This window comes from Mastigoproctus giganteus, chromosome 2, assembly GCF_048544385.1.
Source record: "Mastigoproctus giganteus isolate SK-2022 chromosome 2, ASM4854438v1, whole genome shotgun sequence".
Lineage (NCBI taxonomy): Eukaryota > Metazoa > Arthropoda > Arachnida > Uropygi > Thelyphonidae > Mastigoproctus > Mastigoproctus giganteus.
Window position 1 is genome coordinate 21,845,905 of NC_143576.1, and position 24,464 is coordinate 21,870,368.

The 24,464-nt window shown below is 38.2% G+C and overlaps 1 protein-coding gene across 1 annotated transcript in view; it reads right to left on the reverse strand.

Moving 5' to 3' along the window:
* The window catches only part of Ilk (integrin linked kinase), a 123,867-nt gene that overhangs the window by 92,168 nt on the left and 7,235 nt on the right, over positions 1–24,464 (reverse strand). Inside the window, exon 2 of the mRNA XM_090390376.1 lies at positions 68–233. Within this exon, the coding sequence (XP_090246502.1) occupies positions 68–233 (166 nt within the window). The remainder of the gene's footprint in view (positions 1–67; positions 234–24,464) is intronic.

Sequence of the window (24,464 nt, forward strand, 5' to 3'; positions counted from 1 at the left end):
AGAATTTAGCTAATTTAAAGAATAAATTCCTGAAAACTAGACAATTTTATGTTAGACAAGGGCCTACCATATGTATAATATCTCTATGACCATGAGCAGCTGCAAGATGGAGAGATGTATCATCTCCCATATTAGTAGAATTAATTCTGGACCCTCTAAAAATGAGCATTTCTACTATATTAGATCGCCCTTCCTTTGAGGCCCAGTGAAGTGGACTGAAACCGTGATCATCACTAAAACAAAAAGAACCAATTAAATTGTATTATGGTATAAACTGAAAACAGTGAAAGAAACAATGTATGCTAAATTTTCAAAATTAAAGAGATTTTAAATTGCAATATATCAGGTAACATCCCAAAAAATCCAAATTCACAGAGATATACTTCAGGCATGTAAAAAATTCATGATTCTCATAATTCATTTAGTCAGATCCCAGAAAGAAGTCACAGCCATTGGCTATTACATCTATCCACACATAATGGATTAAGCCGATTTGTGACATACTGAGGGAACTAAGGCCAAGTGGTCTTAAGTACCTCAGTAAAAAAAAAAATAAATAAATAAAAAATAAGCTGAAGAAAAGGCACTTCACCTCGAAAGCTACTGTTTGTTTACTGCATTTTAACATTTTTATTACTTTTTACTCTCTTTCAGTACTTTTATTGATTTTCATCAGTTTTATTAAATTTATGTTTTACTTATTTATTCCATTTTGGTATATGTTTATTATATTAAAATTTATTTATTCTAACCTGAGGTTTGTCAGTTGTTAATGAAAATTTTCTACAATTTGGTTAGTATCAGGATGGTTAAATGATGTCAAGGATCTGGGTATATTCTTACCATGTGTACGCCATATCCAAAAATTTCATTACTTCATACAGCATGTCCCACCCACTTTCTCTTACTATTGAATGCACCATGAATTGTCAAACTAATAGATCAAGCTTATCTGCGAAAAGATCTAAACCTCCCAAGCACTTCCTAATTCATTTCACAAATATACGTGATCTCAATTCTAATCTCAACGATGTCCACTTGCAGTCTGCCAAACCCTATGTACTTTTTCTGACAGAATCTCAGTTATCGGTTGATTCAACTACTGCTCATCTCAGATGCCCAAATTATTCGCTGTATGATTCCTTTCGCCTCAAAGGTGGTACTTGTGCATATGTCCATTCTGATATTCCCTGTCAGAGACTTGGCAATTTGGAATCTCCTCTCTTTGATCTTCTCTGGCTTAAAATCTCTCTACCTCATTCTGTCAAATTCATTTGTTGTCTCTACCATTCTCCCAACTCCGCTAATCATTTGGAGCTCTTTGACTTCCTCTCTTTGCAACTTGATTTTCTCCAGTCCAACTTTCCTAACAGTGAGGTAATTTTCCTTGCTGATTTTAATGTTCACAACTCCAGCTGGCTTCCGTTTTCTAGCCACACCGACCCAGATGGTCGAGATGCTGAAGCTTTTGCAATTACTAATGACCTGGCACAGATTGTTCATTTACCTACAAGAATACCGGACAATCCTAATCATACAGCCAATACGCTTGATCTTTTTCTCACAAACAACCCTTCTAAGTACACGGTCGAAGTGAGAGGTCCTTTAGGCACTTCAGATCACAACTTGGTGATTGTCTCTTCTCCAATGGAACCTTTATTTCATGGCTATTCCCAACCTCGTGTTGTTTGGCATTACAAGAATGCAAAATGGGACGACCTGCGAGACTTCTTTTCTTCTTTTCCTTGGTCGGATTACTGTTTCAAAACTTCTGATGTCAACATTTGCTCAGATCGTGTCAGTGAAATTATTCTTGCAGAAATGGAATCCTTTATCCCACACTCCACTTTAAAATCTAGTCCTAAATCTAAACCTTGGTTTTCCAATAAATGTGCTAAGGCTGTTCAAGAGAAGAATGTTGCATATCGTAATTGGCTCGTTTCTAATTCTTCAGTTTCATTTTCTGCGTACACCAAAGCTCGCAACAATTGTAAAGCAGTTATTAATCAGTCCAAACTAGATTTTGAACAGGCTTAGAGTAGAAAACTTGCTTCTTGCCCTAACGGTAGCCGAGCATTCTGGTCTCTTGCCAAAGCTATTGGCCGCAACTTTTGCCCATCTCTGCTCCCACCTCTGTCCAAACCAGATGGTTCTGTTGTCACTTCAGCCAAGAATAAAGCTGACCTGCTAGCATCCCATTTTTCTTCCGACTCATGTATTAATGATTTTGGTAAAACACCTCCCACCATTCCCAACACGCTCCATTCAATGCCCCCTGTGGTCTTCCGTCAAAAGGATGTCAAAATGATTGAAGAATCTTGATGCTAAGAAAGCTCCAGGTCCCAATGGTATTTCTCCACTTGTTCTCAAAACCTGTGCTCCTGAACTTACTCCTATTCTTTGCCGCCTTTTTTCACTTTCTTATTCCAAAGGTGTTTTTCCTTCTGCTTGGAAATTTGCTCATATCCAGCCAGTTCCTAAAAAGGGTGACAAATCCCTCCCATCCAATTATAGTCCCATTGCAATTACTTCTACTCTTTCTAAAGTAATGGAGAAATCAATTAACCGCCAACTCTTAAACTACCTAGAAACCTTCCGTCTGATCAATGATCGCCAGTATGGATTCCGTCAGTGTCGATCCACTGGTGATATTCTGGCTTATGTTACCCATTTATGGACTAATTCAATGGAAAGGTTCATTGAAACACAAGTAGTTGCTCTTGACATCTCAAAGGCTTTCGATCGTGTTTGGCATAAAAGTCTTCTAAACAAGCTTCCATCTTATGGTTTGCCAACTGTTTTTAGTAATTGGTTATCCAGTTTTCTCTCTGATCGTTCACTGAGTGTGATGGTAGCTCTCTGTCTTCTAACTTCTCCACTAATGCCGGTGTCCCCCCAAGGTTCAGTTCTTACCTCCACTCTTTTCCTCTTGTATATTAATGACCTTCTTCCATTAACTGGAAATCCTATCCATAGTTTTGCCGATGATAGTACATTGCATTCCATTTTCCATTTTGAGAAACCTTGTCCTGCTTAATCAGCTTCCACATCATTCACTGATGTGGAAGTGGATATTTTGAATAAATTCAAGGAAGAACTAGGCAAACTATTGGAGTGGATGGATAGCTGAAATGGAAATTTGTTTTTTTTTCTGGCTGATGCTGTATAAGCTTGCTTTCTTTAATCATCTGCCCCTATTAATACTAATACTCAAAACTTACAAACAGAGTAAAAGTTAAGAATTAAAAAATACAAAACTGTAAAAAAAAAAAAAAAAAAAAAAAAAGAGTAAGATATCATACAATACAAAAATGAAACAAGTGAGAAATGATACAATATAAAAATGAACAATGATAAATCATACAATACAAAATGGAATTAGTTGCATCTGGTTTTAGACGTGTTATAGGCAATCTGGACTGCAAGTGAAGTAGACTGAAGAACTGTTTCACAATACTTTTTATCAGTGGCAAATCTCTTTGGGAGTCAGTCTAGTTCCGAAATGATGTAGAGAAGTTGTTTTGCTATGAACCTGTCTGTAATGTAGAGCCTGTTGCCATGACATAAAAGTGCAGGTTTCGACCTAAGTCCTGGAGGTGCCACCTGCCAAGAACACCGCTCCCAAATTTTTGACTTATAGATGACGCTGACAAACATTTATATTGTGAAAATGATTCTTTCCTGCTGAATCATTGTAGGCAATTATTTGTGTTTTTGAGATCCAGTGATGCTTTGCAAACCATGACTTCAACGCATCTAGATGGTTGCGAAAGGAGTTTGCTGTCAAAAATAATCTCAAGGTCGGTGCGAGTAAATCCATTTGGAATGGACGTATCCTCAATGAAGATCAGTTATATCTGGTTTCAGAGAGTAGACAACTTGTACGACCTTATCTGGGTTTATTGAGAGGATGAAGGAGAACATATAGTTCTCAAGGTCAGCAAGCTTACTACTAATCAGGCTGGAAGTTGCAACAGAAGAAGAATTGCAATCAATGTGGGTGGAATAAATGGAACTATTACAGTTATAAATAACAGCCCCAAGAGGACCACCGCCTTATAGAACACCTGCAATAACTGTTCTGGTTTCCAAACTTGGACAACACTGGTCTTCTCAAGGGGCATATTCAAAAACCACAAAGGTTGCCATGAAGAGAGAAGCGGTGTTCAAGCAGATCCACAAGCGACTGGATGTTAACAGCATCAAAAGATGGGAGCATAATAAAAATACAGTAACCACGGCAGAATTTACCAATCCCAAGAAGGTACAGTGCATATTTTGATTTAATGAGCTGCAGTCTTCCACCGATGTTATGCATAAATTTTGAACATGGTTTAAAAAGAAGCAACCAAGTAGACCTACTTCAATGATATGGAAAATTCATAAATGACCTCTAGTTGTACAGTCATCTTGCCAGGTATGGTGGCCAAATAAAAGTTACAGAGAGCACAGTGAAACTGGTTTGAGGAAGTTTTATGCAAAGCCCAGGGGAAATCCATATGATATACTAGTACCTTAACATGTCAAGGTCATCAGTGTGTAACATGTTATAGCCGCCTTAGGATGAAATCAAAGAAGTTACAGCTTGTACAGAAGCCACTGGTCAAAGACAAAACCAAGGGTATGGAAAAATTTTTGTTGGTAAATTTCTCCATGATTGCAGTTTTGCGATTATGCTGTCATCTACTGCAGCGTGCACCTTTTTTGACTGGTGAATAAAAACTTGAAGATGTAGTTTCAGATTTGTCATGTACCCTATTCATGCAATAACACTTTAGTTTTTGTAAAGGAGGTTTGTGGGTACCCTATACATTTGATATTCTTATAAATTGATAAAAACACTATGTGATGCCTGACATTACTTTCATAGCTGCTTTAGCAACAGTTTTACTCTCCAACATGTTTACTGAAGGACGATGACAATTTTCCCATGCTGTCGCATACTACTTTCACTCGGCAGTGAGAAATAACTGGTCGTTTAGGTAGCTAAATGCGAAATGTTTGTGTATTCAGTTCCTTGGAACACTGGTCAAAATTTTCCTAGGAATTGCACCAATTGCAATGCCCTCCTTTAACCAAAAATTCAAAATTAAAGAAAAAGAATGCAGGAGGCATTTTGCTGCTTCTCTTTTTTCTGAAAGACAATCTCTAAAAAAAACCAATGATTTTGTTCAGTGGCGTAACTATTCCAGTGCAGCTGCAGTTGGGCCCGATCTTGAAAGGGGACCGTTAAATTTAGAAGACAGATTCATTTCTACGACAATTAACGAATTTCATTAATAAACAAGAATTTTTTTTTTAATTACATGTAACACATTCTTATCAGCACAGCGACTGGCCATCAGAATATTGTTTTGACTGTGCCATGCTTATAGAAATAGTATCAAATAAAAGGTAGTCATGAAATATTCAGCAAAACCAATGCCAATGCCAAATATACATATACACAGTGTGTACATCACATCTGATTTTATTCTAGTGTTGAATTTATTTAACATTTTGTGTGTGTGTGTGTGTGTGTGTGTGTGTGTGTGTGTGTGTGTGTGTGTGTGTGTGTGTGTGTGTGTGTGTGTGTGTGTGTGGGTATACTGATTGTTGCCACAGGGCAATATATTTTATTTTACAATAAACAAATTTGTCACATAACAGTCTAGCTATGGCCAGTGTTGTTGTTTTAGTGCCTTAGATTTGTTTTTTGGTTTTTTTTCTTTGCTTTTTTTTTTTTTTGTTTATCTGAAACGAAAAACTACAGGACTACAAATGAGTCATTACTATGCTAACCAGAGACATCTAAATTGCCAGATCCTTTGATCTTCACCTATGTCAATGACATCCTGTAAGTGACTGATGCAGTGGGAGGAACCCTTCATGTAATTAGCATTTATCTCGTGGTGTTCAGAGAGCGAATTAAATAATGAAAAGGACCCATTAAAACGTCTACTTCAGTCACCCCAAAATTAGCGGGTTTCGATCACACAAGTTGTTTGTCCAACATGTCACTCCAAAGCATGCAGTTTCATTAAATTTATGGTTTTGAGGTCATCTGCTATTTTCAAAACATTCTACCCTCGTCTATTGCTTTCTTTCTTTCTATACAGCCAAAAGGATTGGACTTTGTCGCTTTTAATACATTTTATAACCGTTTTATATGTATCTGTTCTATTTTCACTTGGGGTGGGAAAATTTATTGCAAAGTTACTTTAAGGGGAAACAAGAGTGGGAAATGAAACAAAAATTCAGCCAATCAGATATTGTCATTTTGATTTATTGGCACAGAAAGAAAGTTCTGCAGCTATTGAAAATGCAGAATCACTATTCTGTAATTCTGCATTGTCAAGTGCAGTGATTTTACATTTGAGTTTCTCAGCGCAGAGCATGAAAAAAATTCACCCATTACAAGCATTCTTTTCTTTTGTAATAGAAAGGCTGAAAATGTAAGTCAATTTATTATTCCAGTTTTCATTAGTTTACATGATGGAGCATTCACAAACAGAGGCGGACTGGCCATTAGACTTACTGGGAAAACCCAGTGGGCCAGAGAATGGAGACCGATGTGCAATTGCATGGCCATAAACACTGTTGTGAGGCTGCTAAAAGTTTTCCCCGGAAATTTTTTGACTCAGTTTGCCTCTCTTCACAAATGTTGAATGATCCATGATGTCTGCGAAAGTCAAAAGGTTGTCCAGTTTTGATAATATTATTCATCACTGTAGATTTCTTATTTTTTTTTTTTTACTATTCTTTGCATTTTGTTACAACTTGACAGAACGATCTGTAATTTTGTTGCTCTGGTGTCAGTATTTTTTTTTATTGAAAACCTGTTGCTGGATCATTTACAGATTATAGAAAGATGTAATATGAATTTCAAAAAGTTATTTTTAGGTTAATATGTGTGCAATGCAATGCCAACTTTGTAGTGATTCTGTAATAAGTGATTTTATGAATGAATTTCCTCTTAATGTTCCAGGTGACCACCTGGGAGTTCACAGGGAGGATATGACATAGTGTAGGAAATATGGAGGTCCTAAAGTCTTTAAACTTTATTAGACAGTTGGACACACAACTTGAGTAGTCGAGACCAGCCAATTTTCATAAAATCGGACAAATGCTAATAATTTATTGTAATTTTTCCTTGTAGTGGATCTGCGATCTCATTATGGATTTAAAAACAAACTTTTTGGATTTTTTAAAAAAAGGGTAGGCTATTTTTGGAATATTAAATTTTAGGAATATTATATATTTTAAGGCAGAAGAATTCTCTTATCTGGGGCTTTCTTCAGGAAAGAGTTATAATTTTTTTTTTCCCCATTTATGAATTTTTATATTAAACTACAGTGTGTAATTTTACCCCATTTTGAAAATGAGCAAAAATTGTAGTCAATACTTTTGTGTTGACTATATATTAATAATGACTCAAAGATGTTAAATCTAAGAACTGGCTCTGCAAATTAGATGATGATTATTTAAAATGTTTTTATACAGGGTGTCTCAAAAATATTGGTACAAATGTTTAGGGGAGGTAATAACATCTAAAGGAATGTGAATCGCATAGGAACCCATAACCGGAAACGTCACCGTAAGTTGGCACACGACGCTGTTCATCAGTTCGCTAGAGGGAAAATTTATGGTTTACTCATTCATGCAGAAATCGCCGCACGAAGAGCATGCATCGATATACGAACTGTGAGCTGGCAGACATGCACCTAGTGTATGGATTAGCAGAAGGCCCACATGGTGTGCGCCCCATGCGGCACAACATCGTTTCGCAATAAATGTGTGGGCAGGTATGGTCGGTGACTGCTTAGTCGGCCCATACCTGTTACCATCCCGCACGAACTCCGCTAAATATCGGATCTTTCTTGAACAAGTTCTACCAGGGTTACTTGACGATGTTCCAGCAAATGTGAGACGCAACATTTGGTTTCAACATGACGGGGCACCTGCCCATTATGGAAGGTGTGTTCGTGACCATTTGAACAAGCTTTTTGGGCATCGATGGATTGGCTGTGGTGAACCCGCAGTCTGGCACCCACGTTCCCCTAATTTATCGAGCCTTGATTTCTTTCTGTGGGGGGCCCTCAAATCTATCGTGTATGAATCGCCTGTGGAGACGGAAATGGATCTCGTGGCGAGACTCGTCTGCACTGCTGCTACTGTCAAAGAAACTCCAAGTGTGTTCAACCGTGTCCGCCAATCCATGCTGTGTCGGTGTCACACATGCATTGCGTCTCATGGTGGAACCTTCGAGCATCTGTTGTAACATCATGAAATGCATCATTGTTAACAGGAGAGACTGCTTTTACAGGGATGGGATACACTTAAATAGAAAGGGTGCAAGAATATTTGCTGATGCTATCAAGGCAGTGTTAGGTGGGTCGGAAAACTGATAGCTTGGGGGATACAAGAACTAATAGTTTAACAGTAGCTGCAGGCAGAGGTGAAGGTGATTCTTACATAACTTCTATTAGAATAAGTAGCGGCCTGGAGCGAGGGGTGCTGAGGTTTTCAGGTATGGATGGCAGTAATCGTGAAATAGGTGGATATATGGGATGTGTTAGGGTAACTAGGAATAGGAGCATGTATGCTTGCATGTATACCAGTGCTAGAAGTATAGTAAATAAACTTGATGAATTTGAAGTGTTGGTCAAGACATCAAAGGGGGATATTGTTGGAATAGTAGAGATGTGGTGTCACACAGATATAAGGAATGCAGAACTGGAATTTGGGGAGTACAATGTATACAGAAAGGATAGACAGGATAGAAAGGGAGGTGTTATGCTGTTAATTAAGAAAAACATAAAATCAAAAGAAATGCACCCAGTTGATATAGCTGAACAGTGCACTGTTAGCATTAGCATTAGCATTAGCAGAGGCATATGATGCAAGAAAGCAAGCTTATTCAGCATCAGCCAAAAAAAAAAAAAAAAAAACACACCACTCCCATTTCACCCCTCCGTTCGTTCGAAATACCTGTCCAGTTGAGCTTTAAATTTGTTTAGGCTATCAACTTCAACAACAAGTGATGGAAGTCGGTTCCACCAACCAACCACCCGCTGGCCAAAGGCAAATTTCCGCACATCTATCCGACATCCGTCCTTCCTCAATTTGAATTTATGCCCTCTGAGGTGATTATTCTGAGAAAGATGAAGAATCCCATTGGCATTGAGCATGCTCAAACCATTCAAAGCCTTATACACCTCTATCAGATCACCTCGCCGGTGCCTAGTCTCCAGACTCTGTAATTTGCAAAACTTAAGCCTTTCTTCGTAAGAGCAACCCTTTGTTCCATTTACTAATCTTGTTGCCCTTCTCTGTACCCGTTCCAGCAGCTCTACATCCTTCTTGAAATGAGGCCTCCAGACCTGTATACAGTACTCAAGATGTGGCCTTACCATTGCCTTATACAAGGGAATAATCACCTCCTTATCCCTGCTAGAAAAATTCCTGTATATCATTGACAAGACACCATGCGCTACTCTTGCAGCTCGTCTGCACTGCTCAGAGAACTTCATATCTGCCTGCACAATTACCCCCAGGTCCTTTTCATTATCCACCACTGTCAGTGTAGTACCGCAGAGTTGATACGTTGCTCTGGGGTTACTGTTTCCCATATGCAGCACTTTACATTTGTCGATGTTAAACCTCATTTGCCACCTCTCAGCCCATCTGTTCAACCTTTCCAGATCCTGTTGCAGCAGCATAGCGTCAGTATTGTCCTTAACGACCCTGCCAACCTTTGTATCATCTGCAAACTTGGACATTAAACTTGATATCCCATCATCAATATCATTCATAAACACCGAAAACAACAACGGACCCAACACTGAACCTTGAGGAACTCCACTAATAACATTAGTCCACGTTGAGCAGTGTCCATTGATTACCACTCTCTGTCTTCTGCCACTCAACCATCCCCTTATCCATAGCAGCAATTTGCCTCCAATGCCACACTGCTCCAATTTGTGCAGCAGTCTTCCATGTGCAACAGTATCAAAAGCCTTTCTAAGATCCAAATATATAATATCAAAGTTATTCCCTGCATCCAGTTCTTTTGTGACTACATCATAGTATCCAATCAAATTGGTCAGGCAAGACCTGCCCTTAACAAAACCATGCTGCGTCTGAGCTATAACTGAATTCTTGTCTAGATGATCCTGCAGTGCTTCTTTAACCAGTGCCTCCATTAATTTACCTGGAACAGAAGTTAAACTAACAGGTCTATAATTACTTGTGTCAGCCTTTGATCCTCCTTTGTGAATTGGGGTTACATTTGCACATCTCCAGTCTATGGGCACCTCCCCTGAGTCCAAAGAAGCTCTCATAATTATGGCTAGGGGTTTGCATACTTCCTTTGCTGCCTCCTTTAATATAACTGGATAGATCCCATCCACCCCAGGTGCCTTTTTTATGTTTATCCTCAACAATCTCTCCTCCACTTTCCTCTCAGTTATTACAAAATCATCCAGCTCACTGCCAATGTTTACTTTACCTACATCATTCTCCTTCCTGAATAACTCCTCATGCGTGAATGTAGATGCAAAATACTCGTTTAGATTGTTAGCCACCTGAGCAGGATCCTCAACTGTTGAACCATCAATATCCAGTGGACCAATCTGATTCATCCCTTTCCTTTTTGAGTTCAAGTATGTAAAAAACTCTTTTCTGTTTTTCTTTGCATCCTTTGCCAAGGATTTTTCATAGTCTGCCTTTGCCTGCCTAATCTCCTTTGTGACTTGGTTACAGACCAACTTATATCTATCATAGGCTTCCATGTCACCCATTAATTTGTAAGTATCCCATGCATTTTTCTTCTCTGCCACATGTCTCATTAGTTCATCTGACAACCATTTAGGCCTAAACCTCGAACAATATTTCTTAGTTGGTATGTAAAGCCTGGTAGCCTCCAAGATTAGTTCCTTGAATGCTTCCCATTTTGAGTTTGCTGTTGGTAACATCATCAGTTGGTCCCACTGTATAGAATTTAAATACTGTCTCAGACCATCGTAGTCGCCTTTACGAAAACAAAAACCCTTCCCTTTACCTCTGATGGTAGTTACCTCCTTGAGTAAATCCCACTTCAACACACTGTGATCACTGCCACCTAGTGGTTCATTTATCTGCAGGTTCTTAATGCATGAAGAATCACTACTGATAATCAGATCAAGAGTATTGCTCCCTCTTGTTGCCTCACGAACATGCTGATGTAGAAAACAATCATCCAATAAATCCACAAAAGCCTTGCTAGTGTGCGAGTGACCAACCCACAAATTCCAGTCAATATCTGGGAAATTAAAGTCCCCCATTATAAGACTCTCAGATTTACTGGCCCACTCTATTTCCCTGTACAATATCTTATTATACTCATCAGAGTCATTAGGCCTATAGCACACTCCTACTCTCAATTTTGATTTCCCTATGCTTATGTCGCACCAAACTGACTCGACACTGCCCTGTCCATCGATGTCGACTGGCTTCACTTCCTTGGACTTTATGTGTTTCTTAATTAATAGCATAACCCCTCCTCCCCTCCTGTCCTGTCTATCCTTTCTATACACATTGTATTCCCCAAATTCCAGTTCCGCATTACTTATATCTGTGTGACACCACGTCTCTGATATCCCAACAATATCTGCCTTTGATGTTTTGAGCAATACCTCAAATTCATCAAATTTATTTACCAAACTCCTAGCATTGGTGTACACGCAGGTATACATGCACCTGTTTCTATTCTTAGCTACCCTAACACAACCCATGTGTTTACTTGTACCGCAATGACTACCAGCAGTCTCCGAAATATCCTGCATCTTGTTTTTCAGACTTCTGCTCATTTCAATAGAAGCAGTGCAAGAATCACTTCCACCTCTGCCAGTGGCTACTGTTAATCTATTAGTCCTTGTATCCCCCCAACTAGCAGTTTTCCGACCCACCTAACACTGCCTCGACAGCATCAGCAAAAATTCTTGCACCCTTTCTATTTAAGTGTATCCCATCCCTGTAGAAGCAATCTCTCCTGTTAACAAGTACAGTCCAGGCTGTACTGTACTGTACAGTTGATATAGCTGAACAGTGCACTGTTGAGCCAGTTTGGTGTGACATAAGCACTGCGAAAGCAAAAATAAGAGTAGGAGTGTGTTATAGGCCTAATGACTCGAATGAGTACAATGAACAATTGTACAGAGAAATAGATTGGGCTATTAAATGAGAATGTCTTATAATGGGGGATTTTAACTTCCCAGATATTGACTGGAACTTGTGGGTTGGTCATTCACACACTAGTCAGACTTTTGTGGATTTATTCGATGATTGTTTTCTGCAGCAGCATGCTCGAGAGGCAAACAGAGAGAGTAATACTCTTGATCCGATTATCAGCAGTGATCAATCGTGTATTAAGAATTTGCAGATAAAGGAACCACTAGGTGGCAGTGACCACAGTGTACTGATGTGGGATTTACTTAAAGATTTAATTACCATCAGGGGTAAAGGAAAGGGTTTTTGCTTCCGTAAACATGAGTACAGTGGACTCAGATAGTTTTTAAATTCTGTACAGTGGGATCAACTGACGATGTTACCAACAGTAAATTCTAAGTGGGAAGCATTCAAGGAATTAATCGTGGATGTTACTAAAAGTTTCATACCTATTAAGAAATATTGTTCAAGGTTTAGGCCTAAATGGTTATCTAATGAACTAATGAGACTCGTAACAGAAGAAAAATGCAAGGGATGCATATAAATTATCAAGCGACTCAGAAGCCTATAGCAGATATAAGCTAGTCTGTAATCAGGTCACAAAGGAGGTTAGGCAGGCGAAGGCAGATTACGAGAAATCCTTGGCAAAAGATGCTAAGAAAAACAGCAAGGATTTCTTTACTTATATAAAAACTCTAAAAGGAAGGGAATGAATCTGATTGGTCCACTTGACATCGATGGTTCAACTGTTGATGATCCTGCTCAGATAGCAAACAAACTGAATGAGTATTTTGCATCTACATTCACACATGAGGAATTATTAAGGTTTGAAAATGGCAGAAGGTTATCAAATTGTAGCAGAATACTTAATGATTTTGTAATAACTGAGAGCAAAGTGAAGGAGAAATTGTTGAAGTTAAACATAAGAAAAGCACCTGGGGTAGATGGGATCTATCCAGTTACATTAAAGGAGGCGGCAAAACAACTAAGCAAACCCTTAGCCATAATTATGAGAGCATCCTTGAACTCCGGGGAGGTTCCCACGGACTGGAGATGTGCAAATGTATCCCCAATTCACAAAGGGGGATAGAAGGGTGACACGAGTAATTACAGACCAGTTAGTTTAACTTCTGTTCCAGGTAAAATAATGGAGTTACTGGTTAAAGATGCATTGCAGGATCATCTAGACAAGACTGCAGCAATAATTCAGACACAGCATGGGTTTGTTAAGGGAAAGTCTTGTCTGACAAATCTGATAGGATATTATGATGTAGTTACAAAGGAACTGGATGCAAAAAATAATTTTGATATTATATATTTGGATTTCATGAAAGCTTTTGACACTGTTGCACATGGAAGACTATTGTACAAATTGGAGCAGAATGGTATTAAGGGTAAGTTGCTACAATGGATAAAAGGATGATTAAGTGGGGTGGTAATCAATGGGTGCTGCTCTTCGTGGACTAATATTATTAGTGAAGTCCCACAGGGTTCGGTGTTGGGTCCACTGCTGTTTTGTATATTTATCAATGATATTGATGAAGGTATATCAGGCTTATTGTCGAAGTTTGCAGATGATACAAAGGTTAGCAGGGTTGTTAATGATAGTAATGGCAGTGTGCTACTGCAACAGGATCTACATAATTTGGGCAGATGGGCTAAGAAGTGGCAACTGAAGTTTAACCTTGACAAATGCAAAGCACTGCATATGGGTAGAAGTAACCCCAGAGAAACGTACCAACTGTGTGGTACTACACTTAAGGTGGTAGAAAATGAAAAAGACCTGGGAGTGATTGTGCAGTCAGATATGAAATTTTCTGAGCAATGCAGACAGGCTGCAAGAGCAGGTCATAGGGTTTTGTCAATGATATATAGGAATTTTGCTAGCAAGGAAAAGGAGGTGATTGTTCCTCTGTATAAGGCAATGGTCAGGCCACGCCTTGAGTACTGCATACAGATCTGGAGGCCTCGTTTTAGGAAGGATGTAGATTTACTTGAGCGTGTACAGAGAAGGGCAACAAGATTGGTGAGGGGAATGAACGGATCCTCTTACCAAGAGAGAGGCTTAAGTTCTGCAAACTGCAGTGGCTGGAGACTAGGCACCTGCGCGGTATCTGACTGAGGTGTATAAGGCCTTGAATGGGTTGTGCACGCTGAATTCTGATGGGATCCTTCCACTTGTTCAGATTACGAACCTAAGGGGGCATAAATTCAAATTAAGAAAAGATAGATGTAGAACAGATGTGCGGAAATTTGTCTTTAGCCAGCGGGTGGTTAATTGCTGGAACAAACTTCCATCTGTCATTGTGGAGGTTGATTAAATTTAAGGAGGAACTGGACAGGCATTTGGAGGGAGTGGTGTGATTTTTTTTTTTGGCTGATGCTGCATAAGCTCATACACTTGCTTTCTTTCATCACATGCCAATGCTGCTACTACTACTATCTCGTACTCCATTGTTAATATTATGTCAAATAAATGTTTGCCACTAATTACTGTCTTGTGTCATTTCTGCTTCTCGTGCCTCTGCTACTACTTTCCCCGTGATGTGTCCGGTTATGGGTTCCTATGCAATTCACATTCCTTTATATGTTATCTACCTCCCCTAAACATTTGTACCAATATTTTTGAGACACCCTGTATAATATAGATGAAACAACTTTTAGACAACTCTTAAAAGAAAAACAACAATAGTAGTGTAAAGGGCATCATTTCAACTGTATCTCATACTGTGTTCATCCTTCTCAACGAGTTGCCATGCATTGCACTACCTCAAATAAGTAGCGCTTCACTAACCGAGAAGACTACTGTTACTTATTCTCAGTGGGCACCACCACCCAGAGAGCACCATTGCAAGGCTTGTGGGCCTTTCATCGGTGGGCGGGCAGGCACTCTGATATTGCTAACACGACAACCCAATTGTGAAGATAATCGCACAATATGAGAGATGCCAAAAGGTGTACAAAAGGTCAAACTCACAGAACCAACTTTTCATCTTCCTCATTTATTCATTCAATTGCCATTTTCTGGAACAACCTTCCTTCATACGTATTTCCTGAAAATTACAGTCTACAAAAGTTCAAGTCCAATGTCAACAAATATCTTCTTCCGTCTTCTCAACCTCCAACCCAAGCATGGTACTAAGCACTATAGGTTCTAATACCTCTCATGTTTGGGGTTTACATAAAAAAAAAAAAAAAAAAATGATAATGTTTAAGTAAGACTAAAATGCAACTGGGCATAATATTTTTAAGAGTTATAATTTAGATAACTTAAAAGAAAAACTACGATTGTAGTGTAGAGGGCATCATTTCAACTGTATCTCATATTATGTGATTATCTTGACAACTGGGTTGTCATGTTAGCAATATCAGGGTGCCTGCCCACCCGCTGATGAAACACCAAGTCTTGAAACGGTGCCATCTGGGTGGTGGTGCCCACTGAGAATAAGTAACAACAGCCTTCTTGGTTAGTGAAGCGCTACTTATTCGAGGTAGTGCAATACATGGTAACTCGTTGTCAATGAGCACAATATGAGATACAGTTGAAATGATGTCCTTTATTCTACTATCATAATTTTTCTTTTAAGAGCTGTCTATGGTGTTTTTACACCTATATTATATAGATAATTACAAATCTTAAAAATACAGTAAACCCCCGCTATTCACGGTATCTGTATTCACAGTTTCACGTATTCGCGATCGCTGATTTAATATAAAATGAAACTTTAAAAAATGTGAATTTTAAAGCGCCGTGAATATTTTCCGCCATAAAAAACATGGGTGTGGCTAAAATTATCTTTCCCGGTCAAAACAGCGTTCAGTGGGTGGGGGAGAGGGGTGAAAAAATCGCGAGCGTTGATGTTTCTCACTAATCCTTGTTCAGTATGTGTTATGCACTTGTCATGGAAGGTTTGGTCATTTGCTTTTAATTTATATGCTTATAAATTGAATAAATTTATCAATTTATAAATTGATATGCTTACAAAAGTGATAAATCTACCGTTTTGCAGTGTAAAACAGACTTTTTCGAGTGTGTTAATGGAAGAAACTGCCTTTATTACGGACAAGTTCTTTTTTACCCATACAAAAATATGGCTACGAATAACAAGGGAAATGTGAAGGTGATGATTAGCGAATAAAATTGAGTTATTAGACAAAATTTTTAATGGTGAAAGTGTCTCTTCAGTGGCAAAACATTATAAAATCAATGAGTCAACGGTACGATCGATCAAAAAATCGGAAGAAAAAATCCGCCGTAGTGTCCGTGAAAACGCGCTAATTGCTTCAAAAATTTGCTCTGTAACTCGTGATGTTAAATTAGAAAAAATGGAAAAAGCTTAAAATCTGTGGATAGAAGACCGAACTCAAAATAAAATTCCGTTAAGTTCACTCATCATTCGTGAAAAGGCAAAACTCCTTTATCAACACTTTAGCGAAACTGGTTATAGCACTGGCATAAGTTTTTTAGCTATAGCAAAGGCACTGGATTGAAAGATTTGTTCGAAATTTCTAATAAATATTACATTTAATATTAAATTGTTTCTTATTTTCATTTCGATGCTATATGCTTGCATTTCACTATGTACTGTCTATGTACAGTCATATTATGAAGGTACATATAATACATACGTAGACAAAATTTTAGACTAGTTTTTCTTATATATTTCATACTTTGGAACGGAACCCCTTTATTACTATGGGAGCCATAACTCAGTATTCGCAACATTTCTCAGGAACGTAACCCCTGCGAATAACGGGGGTTTACTGTATTATGCCCAGTTGCATTTTGGTCTTACTTAAAATGTTTTTGCAAATATTGTAAATGCACGCTGACAGCCAAATTAAGTAATATTGAAAGGCATCTTAATAAAAACAAATCACAAAAAAAAAACCTAAGAAACGTTTAGTTTTCAGCATCAGAGTATTGCCATTCAAGAAAATTGGCGATAAGAATGTGCAATGGCAAAAAGCAGCATAGCATTTTTCATAGATGTGCAAGGGATGGAGGTTTTGTGGGCCCCTCTTTAAGAAAAAGATTGCAAAATTTCTTTGTATTTTTTTTAAAGCTAATGGTCACTCATACCATGGGCGCCTGCAGCATGGTTCAAGGTCGTGCAAAGTGCACCATCTTGCACCTTGGACATTTGAAGTCTAAAGGTGGTGCAAGTGTACCACTTTTGGATATCAAAGTAATTAATTGAAACATTAAAACAATACAAGTCCTTTCTCCCACCAATTACAAAACATTGGCTCAGCTGTACATGTAAGTCAAACTTAATTAAAATAATGCATATTTTTTTCCAAAATTTGGTGAACAAAAATTTATTCCCACATGCACCACCTTGCAAAATATCCTGCAGGTGCCCATGACTCCAAAGGCACCCAACACAACAGTGTGACGGTTGTTGTTATTTGGTTTTTAGGAGCATTAACAACTAAGGCCATATTGTTCCGGGGATATGCGGTGGTCATTCCCTGACCTTTCCACTTTCTCCGTATTTGGTGGTCACGGGCTCGAACCCCAGTCTAATCAAGAAGCATGTGCTGTGTACTGCTGCTCCTGCCCACCTGGCTATGGAGGAGCCCAGTGTGACAGAGGGGAAGTCGGAAACAGCGGTGGTTAGTGGTTAAAATATCTTACTTTTTCAAATCTTACAAAAACATATGACCATGAGAACATATTGATAGGGCCCCTACCAGGCCTGTGCAGGTGAGGGCCCTGAAGCTCAAGCTTCACTGTAAATCTGCCTCTGCATGTACTTCTATTATTCTTTCTTTTTATAATTTTCTTATATACACGTGTATTTCATAAACTTGTCAAATATTTGGAAATAATATATTGTCATTTTTTGTGATTAATATTATTATTCACCTGCTTTCCAAATATTCAAATAAAGATAATAATCAATAAAACATTGATCAACCAATAAAACATGTGCATGTATAAGTGTTCCTAGGTCTATCTAAAAAAAAAAAAAAAAAAAAACATTCAAAACACCTGGTCGCTATGCCACCCCCTTATGATGATACCTGAATACACCACTGCAATCTTCACTTACTCTGGATGCCTCTTCCATTTCAATTTCATCCACAGTAAGGTACACACAGTTATTTAGCTTGAAAGAACTCACAGCTTTTGATTTAGCTTTTTATTTATAACTTTGAATTTTATCTCATTTGTCCTCTGTCAGATCTACAATAATCAATCTGCACTATGCATACATTTTATAATATATATAAAATCTTTAAAAAATTAAAAAACCTTAAGTAAAATTAAAAACCTTATACTGATCTCTTAATCTTTAGGGCCCTATTTGTTTTTTCTTTCAATTTGGATTGTTGGACCCTAAAATATTCACCCTGATTGTATATGTGCAATGATAGGATTTTGTATAATTATCTTGTGTACTGTCCGATGCATGAAATGTGACCCTAAATTCATGTCATGCATGGTTCACTTGCTGAAAATTGTGATTAGGTTTAATGTGCAAATATTTTACACACTGTTCAAAAAACTGCGTATACTTTTTTTTTTTTATGTGAACCCCAAACACGAAAGGTATTAGAACCTATAGTACTTAGTACCGTGCTTGGGTTGGAGGTTGAGAAGATGAAAGAAGATATTTGTTGACATTGGACTTGAACTTCTGTAGATTGTAATTTTCAGGAAATACGTATGAAGGAAGGTTGTTCCAGAAAACAGCAGTTGAATGAATAAATGAGGAAGATGAAAAGTTGGTTCTGTGGGTTTGAAGTTGGACAGTAAATGGATGTTGGCTGGTTCGGACTGTTATGAAAGAGAGAGCGGGAATTATAGAAGCCAATTCAGAAGAACAGTGCCCATGGAAGTATCTGTAGAAGAGGCATGCAGCAGAAACAGTGCGTCTATGAGAAAGCGAGTGGAGAGACACTGTTAGAGATAAATCATTAATTAACCTAACTGCCCTCTTCTGAATGGAATCAAGAGACCTGACAGAGGTTTTGGGGGGAACCACCCCAGTTGTGGGAACAATATTCCATGGCAGGGTGGATCTGCGATTTATACAGAGTGAGCAGCTGTTTGGAAGAAAAGTAACGCCGAGAGCGAAAGAGAAAACCAAGTTTTTTAGATGCAGAGGAAGCAATATTTGTAATGTACTTGTGCCAAGAGAGATTAGAAGTCAGGGTAATCCCCAAAAGAGATATATCATTTTGCCTAGAAATCGGCGTGTCACTAAAGATAAGCATAGGAGCAGAAGAATCCTTTTTGCGAGATATAAGACAAGACTGAGTTTTAGAAGGGTTGAAATCAACTAAGTTGTCTTTGCCCCACTGGAAAATTACCTGAAGATCGGCATTTAAGGAATTGGTAGCAGATTTTCGAGAAGTTGAAGCTGATTGAGCAGGACAAGGTTTCTCAAAATGGAAAGTTGAATGCAATGTGCTATCATCGGCAAAACTATGGATAGGATTTCCAGTCAATGGAAGAAGGTCATAGATATACAAGAGAAAAGAGTGGGGGAAAGAACTGAACCTTGGGGGACACCGGCATTAGTGGAGAAGTTAGAAGACAGAGAGCTACCATCACACTCAGTGAACGATCAGAGAGAAAACTGGATAACCAATTACTAAAAACAGTTGACAAACCATAAGATGGAAGCTTGTTTAGAAGACTTTTATGCCAAACACGATCGAAAGCCTTTGAGATGTCAAGAGCAACTACTTGTGTTTCACTGAACCTTTCCATTGAATTAGTCCATAAATGGGTAACATAAGCCAGAATATCACCAGTGGATCGACACTGACTGAATCCATATTGGCGATCATTGATCAGACGGAAGGTTTCTAGGTAGTTTAAGAGTTGGTGGTTAATTGATTTCTCCATTACTTTAGAAAGAGTAGAAGTAATTGCAATGGGACGATAATTGGATGGGAGGGATTTGTCACCCTTTTTAGGAACTGGCTGGATATGAGCAAATTTCCAAGAAGAAGGAAAAACACCTTTGGAATAAGAACGTGAAAAAAGGCGGCAAAGAATAGGAGTAAGTTCAGGAGCACAGATTTTGAGAACAAGTGGAGAAATACCATCAGGACCTGGAGTTTTCTTAGCATCAAGATTCATCAAAATCCTTCTGATATCCTTTTGACGGAAGACCACAGGAGGCATTGAAGGAGCGTATTGGGAATGGTGGGAGGTGTTTTACCAAGATCATTAATACATGAGCTGGAAGAAAAATGGGATGCTAGCAGGTCAGCTCTATCCTTGGCTGAAGTGACAACAGGACCATCTGGTTTGGACAGAGGTGGGAGCAGAGATGGGCAAAAGTTGCGGCCAATAGCTTTAGCAAGAGACCAGAATGCTCGGCTACCATTAGGGCAAGAAGCAAGTTTTCTACTCTTAGCCTGTTCAAACTCTAGTTTGGAATGATTAATAACTGCTTTACAATTGTTGCGAGCTTTGATGTAGGCAGAAAATGAAACTGAAGAATTAGAAACAAGCCAATTATGATATGCAACATTCTTCTCTTGGACAGCCTTAGCACATTTATTGGAAAACCAAGGTTTAGATAAAGGACAAGATTTTAAAGTGGAGTGTGGGATAAAGGATTCCATTCCTGCAAGAATAATTTCACTGACACGATCTGAGCAAACGTTGACATCAGAAGTTTTGAAACAGTAATCCGACCAAGGAAAAGAAGAAAAGAAGTCTCACAGGTCATCCCATTTTGCATTCTTGTAATGCCAAACAAAACGAGGTTGGGAATAGCCATGAGATAAAGGTTCCATTGGAGAAGAGACAATCACCAAGTTGTGATCTGAAGTGCCTAAAGAACCTCTCACTTCGACCGTGTACTTAGAAGGGTTGTTTGTGAGAAAAAGATCAAGCGTATTGGCTGTATGATTAGGATTGTCCGGTATTCTTGTAGGTAAATGAACAATCTGTGCCAGGTCATTAGTAATTGCAAAAGCCTCAGCATCTCGACCTGCTGGGTCGGTGTGACTAGAAAACGGAAGCCAGCTGGAGTTGTGAACATTAAAATCATCAAGGAAAATTACCTCACTGTTAGGAAAGTTGGACTGGAGAAAGTCAAGTTGCAAAGAGAGGAAGTCAAAGAGCTCCAAGTGATTAGTGGAGTTGGGAGAACGGTAGAGATAACAGATGAATTTGACACAATGAGGTAGAGAAGCCAGAGAAGATCAAAGAGAGGAGATTCCAAATTGCCAAGTCTCTGACAGGGAATATCAGAACGGACATATGCACAAGTACCACCTTTGTGGCGAAAGGAATCATACAGCGAATAATTTGGGCATCTGGGATGAGCAGTGGTTGAATCAACCGATAACTGAGATTCTGTCAGAAAAAGTACATAGGGCTTGGCAGACTGCAAGTGGAAATGGACATCACTGAGATTAGAATTGAGACCAGGTATATTTGTGATATGAATTAGGAAGTCCTTGGGAGGTTTAGATCTTTTCTTATAAATGAATACATTAACTGCAGTGTTTCTCAACCTTTTAGTTGTTGCGGCAAACTTTAAGATGCTAAAATTTTGTGGTACACTACAATCACTATTATACCCATATGCATTATAAATATACAGGGTGTTTCAGTTAAACGTTTCAGAACTTCTAAGAGGGGTAGGGTACATCCTGACAACTCGAAATCATATAGCAATGTGGGGTCGGAAATGCTTTCCTGAAGCGGTGTTGTACACAGAAGCACCATAAAGAAAAGAGACCGTAAGTGAGAAATCGTTTTAATAATACATGAAAAGAAGCAAAAGGTACATGGATTAAAGTAAGTGTTCGAAGTTTCTTCCACGGGCTACAATGCACGCCTCACATCTCCGACGCATGGACATCCGAACATTCTGGAATACTCCAGGCGAATTTCGAATTTCTTCGGCAGCTACTGCGATTCTTGCAACCAGCTCCTCAGCATTGTCAACAGGGGTGTCATAAACTAGCGATTTCATATGACCCCAGAAATAAAAATCAAGACATGATAGGTCGGGTGACCGAGCAGGCCAACGCACGGGACCACCACGTCCGATCCACTGTTGACCAAATGTGACATCCAGGTAGTTACGAACATCTCCGCTATAATGGGCAGGGGCTCCATCGTGTTGGAACCACATTGTCTGTTGCGTCGATGCAGAAATCTGTTCATCTCTCAAAAGTTGTGGCAATACTTGCTGCAGAAAAATCAAGTAGATAGGTCCGGTTAGACCTATCTACTTGATAATCCATGTACCTACGGTAATCCCTGTACCTTTTGCTTCTTTTCATGTATTATATTAAAACGATTTCTCACTTACGGTCTCTTTTCTTTATGGTGCTTCTGTGTACAACACCGCTTCAGGAAAGCATTTCCAACCCCACATTGCTATATGATTTCAAGTTGTCAGGATGTACCCTACCTCTCTTAGAAGTTCTGAAACGTTTAACTGAAACACCCTGTATATATAAGCATTATGAATAAAAATAAATAAAAATTATAAATAATATATATATATATATATATATTCACAAACTGGAAGATATTTCTGTTGAGTATATTTAATAATATACTTATTTGTTTTAAATGCTTTTAATGTCTATTTTTTGAACATACGTGAATTGCATGAAATTTAAAAGAAATTTTAAAAAGAAATTGAAAAGAAAAAAAAAATGATTTAAAAGAAAATATATAAAAAAAATTACGATAATTATATTAAAAACAAAAAATATACAATTATAACATTTTAATCAATTAGATGGTTGGGTTTGATGGGAGGGGCACAGTTTTTTAATATTAGGATTTATTGGGGATAGGCTTACTCTCAGCTCCTCTTCTATGACTTTAGTCTCTTTTTTTTTTGTTTAATCTCGTTTAAAGTGGAAAATCCTGTTTCGCACAAGTAGAAAGTGGAAGATGGCAATAAAATTCTAATTGCCTATTCCAAAATTCATGGAAATTCATTTTGATCCCCAAAATTTGCTAATATTAGTGTTATTAAAGTGAATTTCCAGTGACTGGTCACTACAGATCTCAGCCAATTCTTCCTTTTGCAAATTAAATTCTAACGCAGGAAGGTTTCTTGTTGCAAATGGGTCTCTTAACAACAAATATTTTGTGATATCAAAGGATGGGAAGTAATGCTCAATTTTTGTCTTTAACAGCTTTAATGTTTTGCTTATTACATTAATTATTTTAGTATAATTCGTTTTAGCAGTCAAGGGAAACATTTCTAAATTTTTTTCATTTACATATTTTTTCCATATACTCAACGAACAACTTGTCAGTAGAAGTGAGTAAATTTAATCCCACGGGCTCACATCTGGTGAGTATGGGATTTGGCACATACTCACCATACTCTCTCTCTCTCTCTCTCTCTCTCTCTCTCTCTCTCTCTCTCTCTCTCTCTCTCTCTCTCTCTCTCTCTCTCAGGATAACTCGGGAATTTTTTTTGGCTAGTGCAGCATAAGCCTCGGGCTTCCTTGCACCGTATGGCTGATAATAATAATAATAATTTTCCTCCGGCCTTGCATCCTGATAATTAATTTATTTAGCTGCTTTTAAAATACTCAGTTTCAGATGATAAATTCTTGTTTCGTAGAAAAATGACGCCGCAGTTTACTTGACACCCTTGATTCATTCGACAATTTTAAACCACATACCACACAAAGATTGAGGACAATCTTCAGTACGAGTATAAGAAAATCCCATCACCAAATAATCATCATCATATTTACGACGTTTCCTTCTTTTTTGATGTTGATGGTTGCTCATTTTTGTTTTTGTCATTTTCTCCAAGTTCTTTTGTTATCAAGTTGCCTCTTCTGATTTTCTTTCACTAAATATTTATCCATCACTAATAATTTCTAAAAAAATTAAAGTTACTTCTAGAAACTAATACAATTAATTGAAAATACCTGTTCTATACAAATTAACTGAATATGACATTTTAGAGATAACAACATAAAAAGTACTTTTAAAGGGGGGGAGGGGTTATGCTATTAGTTAAGAAACACATAAAAACCAAGGAAGTGAAGCCAGTCGACATCGCCAGACAGTGCAGTGTTGAGTCAGTTTGGTGTGACAAAAGCATTGGGAGATCAAAATTGAGAGTAGGAGTGTGCTATAGGCCTAATGACTCTGATGAGTATAATAAGGAACTGTACAGGGAAATAGAGTGAGCCAGTAAATCAGAGAGTCTTATAATGGGAGGTTTTAATTTCCCAGATATTGACTGGAATTTGGGGGCTGGTTACTCACACACTAGCAGGGCTTTTGTGGATTTATTGGATGATTGTTT